This window comes from Hirsutella rhossiliensis (genome assembly GCF_020360975.1).
Source record: "Hirsutella rhossiliensis strain HR02 chromosome Unknown scaffold00006, whole genome shotgun sequence".
Taxonomy (NCBI): Eukaryota; Fungi; Ascomycota; class Sordariomycetes; order Hypocreales; family Ophiocordycipitaceae; genus Hirsutella; species Hirsutella rhossiliensis.
In genome coordinates this window covers 3050227-3067787 of record NW_025408672.1, presented here as the reverse complement: position 1 = coordinate 3067787, position 17561 = coordinate 3050227, and the positions used below count along the sequence as shown (strand labels likewise).

Below are 17561 nucleotides of genomic sequence, written 5' to 3'. Positions count from 1 at the left end.
GCGATCCCCTTTGGAGAGAGAGAGGATTTGGGGCCTTTCTCTTCAAGTCGCACGCGGAATTCACGATCGTCACCGATTCGTCGCTCTAGCAGGTCTAAAATTTCGGTCCCGCGTTCAACTTTTTTCAATGCGATAAGATAAAGCGGACAGGCGGGCGGGGAAACTTCGGCGATTTACCTGTTTTGCGGTCCGTGCTAGCGCCGCCGCCCAAGAAAGTCGCCTTCCAGGCGCAAATCCAAGATTTTTTTGTCGCAGCCTTGCAAACGTCGCTGAACTCGCCGAAGAAAATGATTATCCCTATTCGCTGCTTCTCCTGCGGAAAGGTACGCTCTAGGATATGCATTCTGGAGAGCATCTTTGCTAACAAGGCCAGGTCACGGGGGATCTGTGGGAGCGCTACCTCCAGCTCATTGCCGACCCTCGGAAGACGGACGGGTAAGACGACACGATGAACGACCGGCTACGATGCAGGGATTGACTTGAATGATAGAGATGCCATGGACGAGCTCGGCCTGAAGCGATACTGCTGCCGCCGCATGATCATGACACACGTGGACTTGATTGAGAAACTGCTCAAGTACGATGACCGCTCTGGAGACCCGCGACGAGGCTTTTGCACGGGCAAGGCGACTGACATGGCCGCAGGTACACTCCAGACGGCCGGAACGAAAAGAAGCAACGGCTCAACGAGCTTGCCTAGGGCTCTCGTGGTAGCGTCAATGGATCACTGCATTTCTCGGCGTTTGGTGCTTTCTGCGGTTCTGGAACGGCGCAGGGGATGGCATATCATTAAGAGACTTCCGAACACGGGCAAAATGGATTGACAAAGTGCGGTTGGTGTATCTCAAAAGATGAACATCTCAAGGTCAAGAATGTTCTCTCCCCGTGATCGTGTTGTGCAGAGAGCCCCGGTCGAGCATGATGGGCACTCGTCCGGCCGATGTGCGCCAAGGCTGCCGCTCATACGGGTCTGTTGGACGTCGTCGGGCTGTTTGTGAGTCATTAACCGGACTGAGGCAGGATATGGTGCTGAAGAGGGCTCCACGCGGAGCCTCAAGAGTGCGGAAGAAGCTAAAGCATGTTGCACACGACGCTTTGCAGGACATTTGTATGGCCTCGAGCATCCTATCAGCCACCAACACATGTCCGGTTCACCGCCAACATGCGCAAGCGACTGTTTGACCTCCTGTAGGCACCTAACCAAACCTACGCTGACCGCCGCAGTTGACAGGGACCCACAGATTGGGGATTCCAAAAAGCCCGACGGCGGGCTTGACTCGTCATCCGTATTATGCGCATATGCGCGGCAGCCGTAGGCACTGAACCGGCATGTTGGTCCTGTCCAGAAAGCCGGGTCGGAAGAAAAGGAAGCCTTTCGTGCGTGCAATGGGGCCGGACCTGCACCAGCGTGGCCATACCTTACAGCCCTAAGGTCCAACGGGAAATGTGCAGCAGCTTTCCATTACCAAATAGGTTCCATGGAGCTGGCATGCAGCTCCCGCGCCATTACTTGGAGGCTGCCTGTTCCCGTCAAGTGGCCCTTGGGGAGCATCTACATACAGCCTGTAGATACTTTGTCCTCGGGGCGAGAGAGCCGGAGAACGCCTCGGCAAGGCATGCTGATGGCTTCAGTGAAAAATGGCATGGTCGCTGAGGCTTACATACCTAGGTAGGTACTTAAGTAGGTACCTAGGTACTTGATACTTGACACAAACTGGTAACCCAAATGGCATTGTGCTTGCCATGCTGGGGTCGGGAGCTCTTGCTCTCTCACATTCCTGTCAGGTGGGGGTGCACCTTGTACTTCGTACCTTGGAAGGAAGCCGAAACGCAGAGTCTTTGGACCACCGCCCTCAAGACTTCATCGCCCGCGCCCTTCTTGGCCCTCCCGCTTCGCGAGCGCAGCGCAGCACCTTGGACGGCGACCAACCTTGGCAGTTGACACGGCTTGGCCCACACCGCGGCCGGAGCTGGGTGGAGTCGAACCAGGCCGGGACCAGATCGCCGGGACGGAGCGCAGCCACTGAGAAGACGGGCAGGCATGTTGGCTGCACAAATCCCCACACAATTGGGCTCTTCCTCCGTCGACAAGACTGCAGTCTGCCGTGCTCTCTGACTCCCGACCCCGGCCTCGGACTCGAGATGGCAGCCGCGGCAGCCCTCGACAGACCATTCGCCGCCTTGTTGAGCTTGTACTGGGTGGGTGGGTTCCGGCCGTCAGACCTCCATCTTTGTTTCTCTAGACGCCCGCCACCCCGGCTCGCTTCCCAACCTCACCCTCAGCGGAAGCGAGTCCTGCATGCCCGCCAATCCACTTTCACCTCGACTTAAGCGCCGAGGCCTGTCTCTCTGCCATGCAGCCCCACGCGTTGGCCGCCTGGGAGCCCGTCCCCATCCTCCACCAAGACGACCGAGCTAGTCTCTGACTGGCCGGGAGCTCTGATCCTTTTCGAGGTGCGCCGCACTGGGGAGAAGCGACAGGGACTTGACAAAAAAGTCGTACAAGCTCCCCTTAGCTTGCAAGTTGTGACCCGGCGGCTGACACAGCCTGCTGGGACCCAACCTGACAAGAGGCTCATGCTCAATGGCCAGGTGCTCCATGACTTTGCCGGCGGCGTCAGCTATCCTCACTACCTAGGTGGGTAGCTGGCTCAGCCCATGGCCCGGCAGCTACTAAAGAGCAATGCATCCAACGATCCGTCGCGCGGCGCACAAGGATAGGCACCGCTCCTCGTTGCACACGTTTGGATGTTGGCTCCCTTCACTAATCATCTGCACCCCGTCTCCACCATCCACGCCCCTCTGCTTACGCGGGCTTGCCTCTGATACTGCATGTAGGTGTCGGCAAGGAAACGCCCCGCTGAAAGCCAGCCTCACTGCCTGCTTTGCCGTCTTGCGTCTGGATGCTCAGCCTGGTCTTTGAGTCGGCCAGCAACCGTCTAAGGCAGGCCTGCTCTTCTGCGGGAGCCACACGCCGGCCCGCCGCAGGGTCCCTCGTCAGAGGCCTGATCAGACGCACTTACGCGCGCTGCTCCCGCCTGGCCACATCAAGTCTCATCACTACAGGCCGCATCCCCACTGGGCCCCGCCTCTGCGCTTGGCACCTCGTCCGACTGGGGAACCGCTCTAGGCTGGCTCACTCTTAATGGTCGCCTGTTTTTGGCAGTCTGACTTCGGTCGTCGACAGGCAGACATACAAGCCGCGACAGGCCCCTCCACCTTCCGGCTTTCGTCCTCAGTCTCAAGCTCCGGCAGGTCATCTTGCTCGTTGCTATCTCACGACGCTGCTCTCATCGCGGCGCTACCACGAGTGCCTCCGGGGGCTCTCTGTAGGCCTGCTGCAGCTCATAAGCTTAGCGATAGCCCCGTCTGCCCCAGTCTCGCAGCTTGCCTCGTTTCAGCTTGCCGCGGCTTGGAAATTTGGGCGCGTGCTGAACGGGTCAAAAATAGCCCTCTTTTCGACTCGGTCTTGCTCAACGGGGTCGGGTGTGGACACTGACGACAACTTGACTGTCGGCAGAGATTGGATCTTCCCCCAACCCCGACATGGCTCTCGAGGCTCCTCTGCGATCGTCGACTGGACATTTGCATTTTCCATCACTTGGGCCGGGAGAAATGTCGTCCTCTGCAGATGCCGAAGGGCTTCGGTCCCCTCTACGACCTGTGTAGGTTGCATCCCTTCCGGCAAGGAAATGACACGAAAAGACCTCGTTCGCTCACGCTCGGCAATTGAAAAGTTCGTCTCCACCCTACGCCATGGATTCGGCTTCTCTGAGGCCACATTCGGCCAACCGGGTATCGTCCAACTCGATGAACCTCTTGAGTCCCAGCGACATTGTAGGACCATCCCCGGTCACCTCCAACGGGACCGAGACCACTGAGATCGAGGACGATGCCTCAGAGGAGGTCCATCGAGCACACATGATGGATGGGAGTGCTTCGCGTGGTTCCGAAGTAAGTTGAGCCAGCCATACGAGAGCACATCTCCTTGTACTGATGGTTGCACAGCTTCTCATGCTTGCGACTAACCTGCCCGACTCCATACGGCAACCAAGTAGCGACGAAGCTGTGTCGGTCATTCATGCTCCTGAAAGCTTTGCGAGCTGGGTAGGCATCACCCACTCGACTGCTTCCAGCTTGGAACAGAGCACTGATTTAGCCGTAGTCTTCTACTAAGCCTGCCGCCGAGTCCAAACAGTTGAGCGACATTTCATCCCCAGACCCCGACGAACGCAGCTCGGTCGCGTCGGTGGAAACCCTACAGAAGGTGAGCTGGCCGCAAGCCTGTGCCGAGGCCAAGGTGAACAGACTCTAAACGCTCGAAGCAGTCATCTGCTGTGCCGTCACGGCCACCCATCTCAACAGACGTCAAGCCTGTGCGATACAGTATCGACAGTGCCACTCCCCGGGCCCAGGACTTGCAAGATATGCTCAATGATAGCAATCGACTGCGGTCGAGTAGCACCAGCAGCCTCGAGAGTATGTATCCACATTAAACCTTTGGGAGCTGCTACTGATATTGTGGGCGACTAGAAATCGATGAGCAGACGGAGGCTGAAGGAGACGACGACGACGACGAGTACTCCGAGGTGCCTCCTGGGAGAACTGAGAACGACGAGATGACCGGGCTGCGCACTGCGCTGCAGGAATGTTGGACGCTCTGTAACACTTTGGCCAACCTAAGCTCCATCCACCGAGCCCGAATCTTCAGCAACTCAGGAACCCCGGATGCCCATGAGAAAGCATGGAAAACCTGCTGGAAGCTTTGCCAACGGCTTTACGAGCATCAGGACGATGACACAGGGTCTCTGAACGTGCGGACGAATCTCGACCTCTGCCGCGATTTCTGCCAAGCTTTGTTTGATGTACGGCAGAGAAGGGACGGGGCTGCAGACTCGGTGCTACGGGTCAGCTTCGAGCTCAACAATCAGTTGGTCTTCCTCCCAGTTGTTTAATGAAAGTTCCACTGAAGGCTGAAATTCTATCAACTAGTCTCTATAGTGCACAGGATAGCCGAGGCCTGCCCGAGCCTTTCAGAGAAAGGACTCTGGATTTTTACATTACCTTGTGCCATCGCCTGATGAAGCAACGCAGCGAGCTCGCCGAGGAAACGGACCAGCTCCTGAGGGCATGCTGGGGCCTTGCTGAGATGCTCTTTAGCCTGCGCCAGAATCGGCGGGACGGTAAGCCGCCTGACGAGGAGCTGCTTGGGTCTGCCGTGCAAGCCTGTTGGGATCTGTGCGACATTTTCAGAGATGGATGGACGCAGATTCGCCCCGACCGGGACACGCCTCGGCCTAGTCAGACGAGCTTTTTTCCCCAGCATCCACCTGACCAGACCGGCCGCGAGAGTCGGCAGTCCAGCCGATCATCCTTGTATTCGAAACGGGAGAGCATAAAGAGCGGTCACCTGGACGAGCGTCCGCGGAAGCCCCCGCCTGTACCCGAGACGCCGATAACAGAGTTTGAGGACACCCCCGTCTCGCCCGAGAGCCGCTCACCGCAGTTGCCCAACATCATGGTCCTCGGGACCACGAGTGATGGTAGCCGCGGGGGGCGGTGGTCGAGCAATGCATCCAACATGTCGAGCTACTCGCGCAGCAGCAATCGCACCTCGAGCACGGCCACGACGACAGCCGCCAACGAGGATGCCAACGTTTCTCGATCCAAGATGCTCCTTGTTCGAGCCGCAATGAACCTGGGCTTTGATCGCAGCGCCATCGTGGACCCAAACACAGGCGCCGTCGTTTTTCAAGCCTTTGTACAAGGGCTGCCCCCGGGATCTTTCGGCTCCCTACAGAGCCATGCCACTCTGCTGCAGCAGTACAAAAAATCGATTTTGGTCGACGCCTTCCTCCCGCGCACCCAAGCCCTTCCTGTCCGTGGCAAGCGAGTCTCGGCCCACGAGATGGCCAAGAGCGTGCAGGCGTTGAGCAGCAGCTCGCCCCGATTCGGGTACCTTCGTGAGCTGTTCAAATTTGTCTTTCAGTTTCCCGTTGAAGAGGCCGAAGCACGGAGAAACGTCATGATTGCGGTCTAGGGAAGGGATATGCATGCTTCACGCTTGCCATCAGCTTCACCCCCGGTTCTCCTCCTCCGAGGCACTGGGAAATTGCTGCATGGCCAGATTTTGGACTCGTGGTCGTCGGCGTGATGGTTCAATGTTACAGGAGGAAGCGTAAAGGCAATATGACAAGGGAAGAAAGGGGTTTGATTAGGCGTAGGCTCTCTACTCGTTCCGCCATGCGCTTGATACCCTTTTTATTTCCCGCACAGGTCGCGCGTCAGGGGGTACGTACGAAAGACGGACATGTCGCATCGAGCACCCGGCCGAGATAATCACTTTCTTTTAATCAACCAGACCTGTCTCTCTTGCGCCCAGTACGCTGAGCAAGTGTACTCTACATGATCATCGTCGTGACAGACTGATGAGATGATGGCTCCACTCCACAGCAATCGCCCGGCAACAGCGTGTGTGTGTTTTACAATCCAATCCGCCAGAGGGAGTTGTTCGGCCAGCATTCGAGCCCAGGGGAAGAAGTCGTCTGCTCGTCTGCCCGTCTGTGTGTAGGCTGGTCTCGTCATCGATGAGGGCTGTCCCGGCGCGTTTCCCTCTTTCTCCCGGGTCTGCGTTGCTGTCCCTCTCCTCCATCTGTGTTCTTACTCTGGGCCTTTTTTTGGGGGTGTGTACTTGCTGGTTTTCATACACTTTGCTGTCATTGAGGTTTTGATAGGGGCAGTTCCCAATGCAAATGGGAACAGGGAGCGCAAGAATCAAAACGTGTTTCCGTCCTGGTTCGAGGGCCGCAAGTCGGGGCGGGCCCACGGGAGGACGGACCGGGTATATCCTTCGCCTTTCGCCTTTCGCAATACAAAAAGAACCACGTCAAAAAAAAAAAGATACAGAGTCCCGACTGAAAGCTGGCGAGCTCGTCTAGCCCGCCGCCGGGTCGTCGGGCTTCGTCGCGGGCTGCTGGGCGGGCGAGGGGTCCTTGGGAGACTGCTCGCCGCTCGCCTCGGGATGCGGTGGCGATGCAAAGGCTTCGAAGGGGTCCTCGACCCCATATAAATCCTCGGGGTCGAAGAAGAGAGGGTCGTCGAAGGGGAGGGCAACCGAGGGCTCCTTGGGCGCGGTGCCGTTATCTCCCTCGGCCCGGAGGGAGGGGTAGCCGCTGGCCATGGGCGAGGAGATGAGGAAGGGATCGGGCATTTCATCCTTCACATGCGCGCCTCGTTGAAATGGCGCGTTGGCCTGGGGCACGTTGGCATTGTAGAACGCGTCTTGGGCGAGCCTGGCCCCTCCGCCCTCGGCTTCCTGGAGTATTTGCTCCAACTGAAGCCCGCCCTGCTTTGGGGGCTGCAAGAGCGAGTCGTTGGGGGCAATAGTACCCCGGCCGAACCCGAGGGCTTGCGCCATGGGGCTGTCGTCTTCCACCGAGCTCGGCGGCTGCCCGTCACTGAGATCCCACGCCGGGCCATCGCTCACCGGTGTCGGAGCAGTACTGACGACAGGGCGCGGCGGGGCTGCCTCTTGCCGCTGCTGCACGGACGCAGCACCCTGGCTGCTCTGCCTCTCGGAGAGCGGCTGTGGGAGATGTACGCGCGGCGTCGGCAGCAGATCGTCGAACGGGAACGGCTCGTAATCAGGGTCATTGTGGAACTGGTCGAGTATCCTCCCACTCTCCTCTTCCGAGTACCGCTGCTGGAGCCACTCCCGGGACAAGATCTCGGGCAACAATTCGTTGGGCCGAGCTTGCGAGCCGACACTGCTCGGGGCCGCTACTTGCGGCGAGGACCGCCCAACGCGCTGCGGCACCGGAGGCGGAGGCATCGCTCTACTCCTCCGACTCAGGCCAGCCCTATGGCCCTGACGGCGGCTCGCTCCGGGCTCACGGTCCTCTTGTTGGGGGACGGCCTGGCTATAGTATTCCCCCGCGAAGCTGGGGCCAGGGGGCCGATTCAAGTTGGGCATGTTAGTCACGACTTGACTGCCCCCGAGCCCCGGCGACGCCGGCTCATCTCTGAAACTGGTCGAGCTCTGGAGGTGTTGGGTGTTTGCACCGGCATTAACGTAGCCGTAACCTCTCGCGCCGGTGTTTACGCCGCTGCGGAAGTGTGGCCCCGAGTTGCCGACAAAAGCTGCGTCACCGAAGGCGGCCGCGCCCTCGCCGAGGCTGCTGGCCTGGAGATTCTGGTTCGGCACGCGGCGGGCTGGCTGCACATTTGCGAAGTCGTAGAGGTTGTTCACATTTGCCGTGTTGGCAGGGAGCGTTCCGTGGTGGGAGTACAGCGTGCTGTGTGTGGTGTATCCGGCGTTGCTGCTTGTGTTCCCCAGCTGCTGATATTCATAGCCTAGGTTGCTCAGATTCGCCGCGGCCGGGACGGTATGGCCGCCCTGGTAGAGAAATGGCATGTATTGAGGCGCGGAGTCGACGTCCTCACCCGTCAAGTCAACGATTGGAGGCTTGTCGGCAGCGGCGTGCTCGTCACCGGCCATCTCGCTACCGTCACGAGCGGATGTTGGAGAGGTATCGGGATCGGGACCGTGGCATCCTTCAGTTGCGGGCTTGGTTGTTTCGCCAGCAACGCGGGCGCGGCCGTGGCTGGGGGTTGCATCATGCCTATTCCTTGAGGCTTCAAAATGCGTTGCCCCTGGTTGACCTCGAGAGGAAGGCGTACTGGCCTGGTCCTCGAAGGCACTCGGCGGCACATTATTGCCAGACGCGGCTCTCTGGGCTCGCGAGACCCAGTACTGAGGCGTCGAGTTGCCGCGAGAGAGGCTGCTCAGGCGCGCCCAGCTGACGGGCCGAGGCGGGGGGACTGCGGCAGCGGCAGCAGCAGCAGCAGCAGCGGTGGCAACATAGAAAGGAGAAGGCGCGGCGTTGGCTACGCGGTGAGCCCGTCTCGCACGCCGGGACGGACTGCGGAGGGTCCAAGGTTAGTAGTCGTCTTGCGCCGGCGTCTCTCGCTCCGCGGGAGCAACACACTGTTTTTGCGCGGCCGGGGCAGGATCTTGGCTAATGCCATGGGACTCCTCTTGGTCCTCCTCCTCTTCTTCTTCTTCTTCCTCTTCTTCTTCCTCCTCGTCGTACTCTTCTTCCTCTTGCGGCGGTTGGGCGGCGGGAAGAATCAGTCTCGGCGGCGGCGGAAGCTCCCGTCTGCGCTTGGGGGCTCGTTCAGCTTCCTGAGGCCTGCCTCCGGGCTGATCGTCGTCTTCCTCTCGTGGCCGTCTGACGCCCGCGTGAGGCAGGAAGAGCCCTCCCTGGGTTTGGGGCGGTGCCAAGTTGGGGAACGGTCCCGGAAGAGGATGGGCGAGTCCTTGAGTCCGAGAAGGCGCTTGCTGGTAGGACAGGCGAGCCGCCCCGGCTCTGGATTCCGTCGCCAAACAAGGAGAAGAAGCCGTCGCCGTCCTTCTGTTAATCAGGGGGCTACTAAACGGTTGTCTCCATTAGTATCATGGCTATTGGGAGACGTGGAAAGGAAAACTTACTTGAAACGAGGATCTTTTCCATATTTGTTCTTGACATAGCGAATCTGGCTGGGGCCGATTTCTCTGCCGAAGCGGTTGAGGAAGCCGGACTGGATGTCGGCAGGTTTGGCTTTAGCAAGGACCTGGTCGAGGATCCAGAGAATCTCCAGGTCGGTGTAGATTGCTGAGCCGACCATGCTGGGCTCACGGTAGAGCAGAGAGAGGCTTCGCAGAGACTAGACAGGCCGGTTGTTGCCTGGCCTCGGATGTTTGGCTCGGCTCTGGCGAGGAGCCGGTCCTGGGCGCCTATTGACTATCGAGAGGGGTGTAGTGTGTGATCCGAGGGCATTCAGTGCACCAACAAGTGCGTCAAGCACAGAGAGGTAGACGATGATGACTGAGTGTTGCCCGGAAGAGGAGGGTAGAGCTGGGCACGGAGAGGGAACAGGTGGTGCCAGAGCTGGGTTATTGGCGGTTTTCAAAACAGATTCAAGAGCAGAACAATAGACGGAGAGAGTGCAGCACGTGTTTTCCCGTGTGGCCCGAAAAGAAGAGGAGAGGAGAGCGGGCAGAAGAGGGAGAAGCGCAGCAAATAAGTAGGAAGAATAGAAGCGTGCGGCTGTCGTCCGTCCGTCAATCACAGGATGCCCGCGCGGCGATGATTCCCCCCCTCCAAAGGAAGCACAGACGCGCCAGGGAAGGGGGGATGGGAGCACAAGCCGTTTCGAATGAGGCCACTGATCGACGTCTCGTGGCCTCGCCGTGGGGGGCGGCGCCGAGGGTTGAAGGGTGTCGTGATGGGATGACGGGAGCGGCGAGGCGAGGCGATTGTTGGTGAGGATTTGCGCGTGCCCCGAATATGTTGCGAGAACCGGGGCAAGCGAGACGTCGGGAGAGCGAGAGGGAAACCCGCATAGGCGGTGGGAAAGGGCGTAGAAGCAGAGCATGAAAGAAAGCATGGTCGCCGCGGTGAGGGAACAGCAGCGGTCACCCCTCCGTCTCCCCCCTCCACCTATTGACGCTGCTGTAGTAGTTGGGAGCGCGCAGCTGCATAGGATGAATAGTTAGTTAGATAAGGGATCCCGGGGCCTTATCGAGGCCATTGGCCTTGCAAGCCGAACTGCTGCAACCTGCAACCTCGTTGTCTTCCGCTCTCTCGCTCTCTCCATCTCTCCATCTCTGGAGGCCCAAAAGCCCCAGCATCGTGTGTGCAGCGCAGCTTCCCCTCCGACGATGAGAGCAGCCAGCCCCCGTCTCTCGCTCACTCGCGTGCCGAGACTCGCAGCCAGGCAGGCAAACAGACGGGACGGAACGCTGCCCCTTGGTCTCTGACGAGCCTCGCGCATGGCGATGCAGCGCCCCCGGCAGGAGAAAGGCGCCACGTGAGCAAAAACCGACGTGTTCCAGGCGTCCACGTCACGCCGGGCGGCCGACGACGAAGAGGCCATGGTTGAGGCCCAACAAGAATAAGATGGCCCTCGTTTCTCGTCCCGTCTTTCCTGCTCTCCGTCAGCCGGTGCACGTGTGTTGTTTGCCCGCGCTGCGAGGGGGAGAAGGAAGCGTCCTACCGCACTCGTCGTTTTCCTCTCCGTCTTCGCCTCCAGCCTCGGCTTCTCCCGCCGCCTCCATCACGGCAACTCTGTTGTGAATCTGCCATGTTGGTTGACGGCCACGTCTCCTCCACGCGCTCCGTCCGTCTCTATGCCCCTTGACAGCGACCCCGCACTGCTTGTGCGACGCCCACGTGCCTTCTCCCCCTCTCGCTCCTTTGCGCCGATTCACACATCATCTTTCATACATACTTACGCGATGGCACCACCTCGGCGACGGCTGATCACGCAGGTCCCGCCCGTCTGCCAGAGCCGCGCTTTTGGCGTGAGACAAGGAGGATCGTGGGCACTGGCTTGTTCGGCAACGGTCCCTCTCTGGCCTTGGCTCCATCTGTATTTTCCCCTCTCCACGCCCAGTTCCAAGTCTAAGTCTAGGTCCAAGTCTAGGTCCAAGTCTAGGTCCAAGTCCAAGCCCGTGTCTATCCCATGTCCCATGTCTGGCGGTACCCCTGATGGGAAACCAACCGCCTGTACTCCCGTGCTCCCCCGTCCGTGACAAAACGCACCGCCCCTGGCAGCAAGCAGACGGGTCTTGACGCACGCACAGTCGTCAGCAGCAGAAACTCGCCGGCGTCCCCCCCCTCGAAAACACGCCCAGCCAGCACTGCACCACCCCCGCCTCATCGTCGTCCACCCAGTCGTCCTGCCCGGCCAGCTCGTCCTCTTGGTCGCAGAAGAGCGGCGCCTCGAGATCCAGCATGGCCTGCTTAAAGGCCTCGAGCAGCCGCCGTGTCGTCGCGTCGCGCCGCGGCACCATGACGACGGCTCGCGCGTCAGGTCCCAGCGCGAGGTGCTGGCCAATGGCCGATGCCAGCAGCCCAGGGTGGTTGTCGTCGTAGAGCGGGTCGGCGGCGAGGATGATCTAAGGTGGCGCGTGTCAGTGTGAGCTGGAATGGCCCCCTTTCACGGGGGATGATGCTTGCCACGTTATATGTACGTGGTTCGGGAGGATGATATTATGGATCAAGTCTCTCATTGACGAAAGGGGAGCCGTTTTCCCATTTCGAAAAAGAAAGCGAAACAGAGATTGCATTTACCTTGAACTGAAAGGGCACACCGAAAAGACCCTGGTCAGTGTCCTCTTCCTCCCCTCCTCCCCAGGTCAAAGCCCCAACTGTCAGCGACCCGCCGCGCGCAGCCACGAGGGCGGCGTTGGCATCGGCGTTGTGCTTGAGGTTGGGCACAATACCCGGCAGATCGCTCAGCGCCACGGGCACCCTCCAGAGCGCCGCCGCGGCCAGGCCCAGCAAGCCCGTGCCGGAGCCGAGCTCGAGCACCGACGGCCGCGGCTGGCCGAGGGTCTCGTCGAAGAGCTTGAAGAGCGACGACGACGACGACGGTGTGGTGGAAGCGGCCAGGCGCGGCAGGTGGCGGGCCAGGACGTACGATGACGCCCACGTCTTGAGCCCGAGCGAGTCGCCCGTCAGCGCCGGCTCGCGGACCGTCAGCGCAAAGGACTCGCCGCCGCCGCCGCCGCCGACAAAGGGCCAGTGCCGGACCAGCTCGCCCATGGCGGTCCGCCCGCACCGCTCCGCCATGCGCCGGCTGGCCAGCTCCCACACGCGCTCGCGGTCGTCGTCGTCGATCCACGCCAGCGGGCTCTTGATGATGCTCGACAGGTACCGCGTCGTCTCGCCCTTGCGCTGGCTGGCCAGCGACTCGTGGCCCGTCGACGGCCGCCCGCCCTCGCGGTTCCAGGTGGGCGGGCTCAGCTCCAGGGCGTCGAGGGTGGCGAGCAAAATCGCACAGCTCGGCTTCTGCCACATTTGCGGCCAGTCCAGGGGCGACGTCATGTTTGCCTGCCCCCTTTACTGTGCTCTTTTCTCTTCCCGTCTTTCCCGAATTCAAGCGAAAGGCAGGAGGTGGGGTTGCCTCGCTCAGCTGGACAGGCGCTGGGCGTGTGGAGTTGAGAGGCCGGTGAAAAGGAGGCGATGTGGAGAGGAAAGACGGGCTGTCGCGCTTGATTGCTGGAAGAGAGGGAGCAAGTCCCTTAATTGAAGAAGACGACTCATCTGTGGCCTTGGCCTAGTTTACAAGAGTCTCGCTGTCGTTGTGCTTTCCCTTTCTTTCTTTCTTTTTCCGTTCCCTTTTCGAAACTCCCGTGCTGTTTCTCCCTCACATCGCGAACACGCCAAGGGGAAATTTTCCTGGAGCGGCGACGGGACGGACGACAAGGAGAGGGCCGTAAAAAACGGAGCCCTGCAGAGTTCACTCCGCTCCACTCCTCAGCTGGGGCCGGGCCGAGCGCGCCCTCCAGCGCTGTAAGCCGAGGAGCCCAGTCAAGCGGATGGACGATAACAAAACAAATAGGTAGCCCTTTGCATGGACCACCCGTCGAGCATAGAGAGGGGCATCCCTCGCTTCTCCATGTCGGTGGACCGAACTGGATTTCCGGCCCTGCTGGTCGGCTCCGCATGTCATCTCCCTCCCATCCAAGTACCGTGTTTATTCATTTCACTTGTTTGATATCAAATGCCTCGGCATTGATGCCCGTCATGTCCTTGTCCCTTGAATATTAGCCATTGTGTGCGCCGCGTCATGCATGCTTTCGCAAGCCGAGAGGACGAAGAACCGCAAACGAGCTGCACTTGATGCCTCCCCAACTACACACTGCCTGCCTGTGCCTGCCTGCCTGCCTGCCTGTATGCCAGCTCTCCGGCCGGCCTATCGGGTACAAGCATGCATGTTCTGTACAACTAACCAACGTTAACGGTCCGGCACATTGCGCCGGGTGCTGGGCAGCTCAAATAGCCTAGGTACCTACCTAAGTAAAGTACTTACCTTTTTAAGGTACCTCAGGTTGGCTACCTGGGCAAGTATCCGTAGGTACCTTCTCCCAAAGGATTCGTACAAGATGCATGTGCGTCATACGTTACCATCGTGCCAGCCGCAACCCCCCGTCAGCTATCCATGCCTCCTTCATCCTCTTCCACGTTTTCGGCTGCTCATCATATACTTTTGTACAGTACACATTGGTACACGTCTTTCCAACCATCTGCTCCTTGCAGCAGCCGTCCATCATCATGACCCCGAGCTCCGCCGTCCATCCCATGCTGCTGGAAACAAAAGGTACCTCGCGGTACATCCGTACTTGGCCGGGAACTTTTACCGCTGCCGCCCTGTCAAATGCCATTGGCCGCCTCGCAGTTATTAATAGACAACTCCCACCGAGCACCGCGCTCTACCCATGCCCGTCGCTTAAGTCCCGAGCTCAAGGCACATCACGCCAGAGTCTGCTTCGTCCATTTGTAACTTTCGTTGTATTTGCCTCTCTGGCCTTTCTCAAGTTCGTGGTATCAAAGTCGAGTTAAAATCTCTCACTTGGCCAGCCCAGCGCCTCATCCTCCCTTGCTGCATGCATGCAAGTCCCCTGGCCTTCCATGATTCCTGATGCAAATGCACCCGACAAATGTCTGGGTGAAAACTATCCTGTACGCCTTTCATGGCCTCTTGCCAAATGGTTTCAAAATCAGCGCTCCCTTGCTTGCCGGGCATTCAAAGTTCGTCCAATGTCCATGCCCCCAGCCCGATCCTCGTTACTCTCTGTCGGGCGAGTACTGCTTGTAAATTTCCTTCTTCATCATCTGCAGCCGGCCTCTCATGTCCAATAGGTCCGCCAGCTTCTCGTGCGGCGGGTCGTCGAGCGCCGAGATCTCGTAGTGAAGTGCCTCGTACTTTTGGTAATACGCCTTGAACTTGTGCGCCTTGCTCAGCACGTCCGTCGGCACGCTTTCAACCACCCGTCGCTTCGTCGGCCCTGGCTTGCTATCGTTCTCGGCCTTGCGTTTCTTGGATGGCGCCGGCGGCGTCTCTTCGTCCAGGTCCGATGCGTTGGTTGGTGGCGACGACGCCAACGGCGAAGACTTGGTCGGTGAAGTCTTCTTGCTCTTCAACGACGAAGGCGCGCCGGCGCTGCGGGACGCCGGGCCCGCGTTGGGCGGTCGCTGCTTTGTGCTTCGCGCAGGCAGCGGCTGCGGCTTTGGCTTGATCCGCTTCGACAGTGGGGTGCCAGAGCTGGAGCTCGAATCGTCGTCGTCGCGACTTCGCTTCACGGGGGGCCGCGACGGCGGCGGCGGCGGCGGCGGCTGCCGCTGCTTGACAGGCGGTGCACGATGCAGAGGTTTCGTCTTGACAATGACCGTGTCCTTGGGCTTGGACGAAGCCGGCTTGGCTTTCTGCGCAGGGGCCTCGTCGCCCGACGAGTCCGAATTCTCGATTATGGCCGCCGACAGGACGCGCCCGCTGCTTCCCTTGGCCACAGGCTTGGCCTTGGTCGGTGATGGCTTCTGCGCTGCCGCCTTGGCCTTGGAGTTCCCAAGAAGGCGCTTGGCCTGAGCCGACTGCGCCGTGATCTTGTTCGACTTGGCGGGCAGAGGGTTCGAGTTCGATCTCGACATGATTTCCCCGTTGGCCTTGGGCTTGTCAGTGTCCAGGCTGTCCCCGTCGTCCTTGGATCCGGAGCTATCATCCGCCCGCTGTACCTTGATTTTCGGTGCCGGCTGCTGCGCAGGACCCTTGGCAAGGTTGGCCTGCAGACGACTCAAGCACTTGCCCTTGCCTCGCTCCTCCTTTGGCAGTAGCCTTTGCCACTCCACTTCGGATGATGACAGCCTTTGCTTGTCGTACTGTCGAACGGCGTTGTCGATGGCTGTCAGCCGATCTTCCTGGGTGCCGTAGTCGTATCTCCACACGTCCAGCTCCTTCCAACAAGGCTTCTTCATCGCCCACTTGTTCGAGTCCGGGCTGAACTCGGCCATTTTCTCCAGAGTTGGTCGAAACTCTGACTCCCTGGCCGCCCATTTCCCCCGCAAGTAGTCTGTTGTCCGGTCCTTGACGGCCAATTCGTGGACGAGCACAACTCTTTGCTCCTTCTTTCGTTCCATCACCTGCTGCGAGGCATCCAAGGCAGGGGTCGAGGACGGCGAGGCCGCAGAGTTGTTGAGGGCGGGCGATGTCGGCATTGACTTGGGCGTCGAGTTGTAATTTGGCCAAAGCTTGCCCTTTGCCTTGTCTGCCCCCTTTCTCGACGCAGGCAGCTTCTCGACCATGCGAGCTCTTTTAGAAATGATTAGCATATCGACGCCCAGGAGTCTGACCTCGACTCGGGCCATACCTCTCTCGTGCCGCATCATGGGCCGCCAGTCCGTTCTGGAGAGCCTCGATGTCGGACTCCAAGGCGGAGGGTGTTGAGCTCTTGCCGTTGGTAGGGGCACCGTTTGTTTTTTGGTCCGCGTCCTTTACAGCCTTAGCCGAGGTCTTCTTCTGGTCCGAGGCGGGTTGCTTGGGCTTCTTGAACAGTGAGCCCGTGTGGGGCAGCCTCTCTGCCTTGCGCGTCGACTCGAATGGTTTCGTGAGGTATAAGTCGTACGGAACGTCATCGTCGGGCGGGGTGATTGCATGTGACTGGGAGCCAAAATGCAGCGTCTAAGTGAACCTGGCTGTCAGCATGTCCACTGCATCTAAACGAAAACAAGGCACAACGCCGCGGCTCGGCAACGCCTCATCCAGCAGCAGACACACGCGCCCTTGACCGAGACAGGGCAGGAGTGGCTTTCCAAGGAGTCAGCATACCGGAATATTCCCCAAGGCGAGGTGCAGATCCTCGCCATTGCGAGCACTCTGGACGAGGTTCTGAACGACGGCGTCGCTGAGAGAGAGGACAAAGGCCTGGGGAGGCGAGGAAGAGTCCCCTTCAGAGGGCCCATCGAGCAGCAGGCCACTCTCCGGAACCTTGAGGGAGTTCATGATGGCCGTATGCGCGTGTCAACGCGAACCGGGCCAGATCGGGGTGGTTCCAAGGGCGAAAGTGGATGATGCCGATCGCCGTGGCGGTGGGTAGGGAAATCGGGAGCGTTCGAGGGCGAGATTGGGAAGGAAGTGCGTTGGGTGTTGGACTTCTGAAAGAAAAGGTTGTCGAGTGAGAGGTCGTCACATTGTCGAATGCTTTTATCTAAGGTCGGGTCGTGGGCGAATGGCTGCAGCCGGCCGGCAGAGAACAAAAGACAATGGGCTGCCGGCGTCCCCCCATAGGGAGAGCAATGGATGTGAAGCACACAATAGGAGCAGCAGCGGGTGAATGGGGCCCGGGACAATAACCAAAAAAAAAGGTCGGCAGCCAAGGAAAGAAGCCGGTGAATGGGCTCTCGGGACGAGCGTGGTGGGAGGAGGAGGAGAAGAGAGAGATGTCGCTCCCCCGTCACGAGGAAGCAAGAGGAAGAGAGGGATGGATGGGCGGAAGCTTACTGGGGTAGGGGCGGGTGGACAGCCACTGGAGACTTTGGTCAGTTGAGAGGGCGTGGGCCGCCTGGCAGCCATGGAAACCGCCCCGGCTGGGAGGTACAGTGCAGTACAGTACCTCGGCGGCGGCGGCCATGAAACCTCGAGGTACCTGGGGCTAGTCCCAAGGCGCTGGAGCCCTGAGAGTGCAGTGGGGGTGAAGCGTCTTCCCGATGACGGTGCTAGCAGCCCGAGCCCACCCACAG

The 17561-nt window shown here is 59.7% G+C and overlaps 5 protein-coding genes across 5 annotated transcripts; 2 read left to right on the top strand and 3 right to left on the bottom strand.

Annotated features, from left to right (window-relative positions):
* Window positions 1–287: 287 nt before the first annotated feature.
* Window positions 288–700, top strand: HRG_06581 (RNA polymerases N / 8 kDa subunit domain-containing protein; the record flags this gene model as incomplete). The annotated part of the gene is made up of 4 exons (XM_044865052.1): window positions 288–323; window positions 374–435; window positions 491–577; window positions 646–700. The coding sequence occupies 4 exons, from the start codon at window positions 288–290 to the stop codon at window positions 698–700; spliced, it is 240 nt and encodes a 79-aa protein (XP_044719992.1).
* Window positions 701–3615: 2915 nt separating this feature from the next.
* On the top strand, window positions 3616–6040 carry HRG_06580 (uncharacterized protein; the record flags this gene model as incomplete). Its single annotated transcript, XM_044865051.1, has 7 exons — window positions 3616–3665; window positions 3738–3954; window positions 4009–4107; window positions 4166–4267; window positions 4329–4479; window positions 4534–4930; window positions 4993–6040. 7 exons carry the CDS (start codon window positions 3616–3618, stop codon window positions 6038–6040), a joined length of 2064 nt encoding a protein of 687 aa, XP_044719991.1.
* Window positions 6041–6934: 894 nt separating this feature from the next.
* HRG_06579 (uncharacterized protein) lies at window positions 6935–9666 on the bottom strand (the record flags this gene model as incomplete). Its single annotated transcript, XM_044865050.1, has 3 exons — window positions 6935–8921; window positions 8988–9431; window positions 9491–9666. 3 exons carry the CDS (start codon window positions 9664–9666, stop codon window positions 6935–6937), a joined length of 2607 nt encoding a protein of 868 aa, XP_044719990.1.
* A 1963-nt stretch (window positions 9667–11629) lies between these two features.
* HRG_06578 (lysine methyltransferase domain-containing protein) lies at window positions 11630–12845 on the bottom strand (the record flags this gene model as incomplete). Its single annotated transcript, XM_044865049.1, has 2 exons — window positions 11630–11941; window positions 12117–12845. The coding sequence occupies 2 exons, from the start codon at window positions 12843–12845 to the stop codon at window positions 11630–11632; spliced, it is 1041 nt and encodes a 346-aa protein (XP_044719989.1).
* Window positions 12846–14615: 1770 nt separating this feature from the next.
* On the bottom strand, window positions 14616–16824 carry HRG_06577 (COM1 regulatory protein; the record flags this gene model as incomplete). The annotated part of the gene is made up of 3 exons (XM_044865048.1): window positions 14616–16134; window positions 16193–16503; window positions 16651–16824. The coding sequence occupies 3 exons, from the start codon at window positions 16822–16824 to the stop codon at window positions 14616–14618; spliced, it is 2004 nt and encodes a 667-aa protein (XP_044719988.1).
* Window positions 16825–17561: the final 737 nt, after the last annotated feature.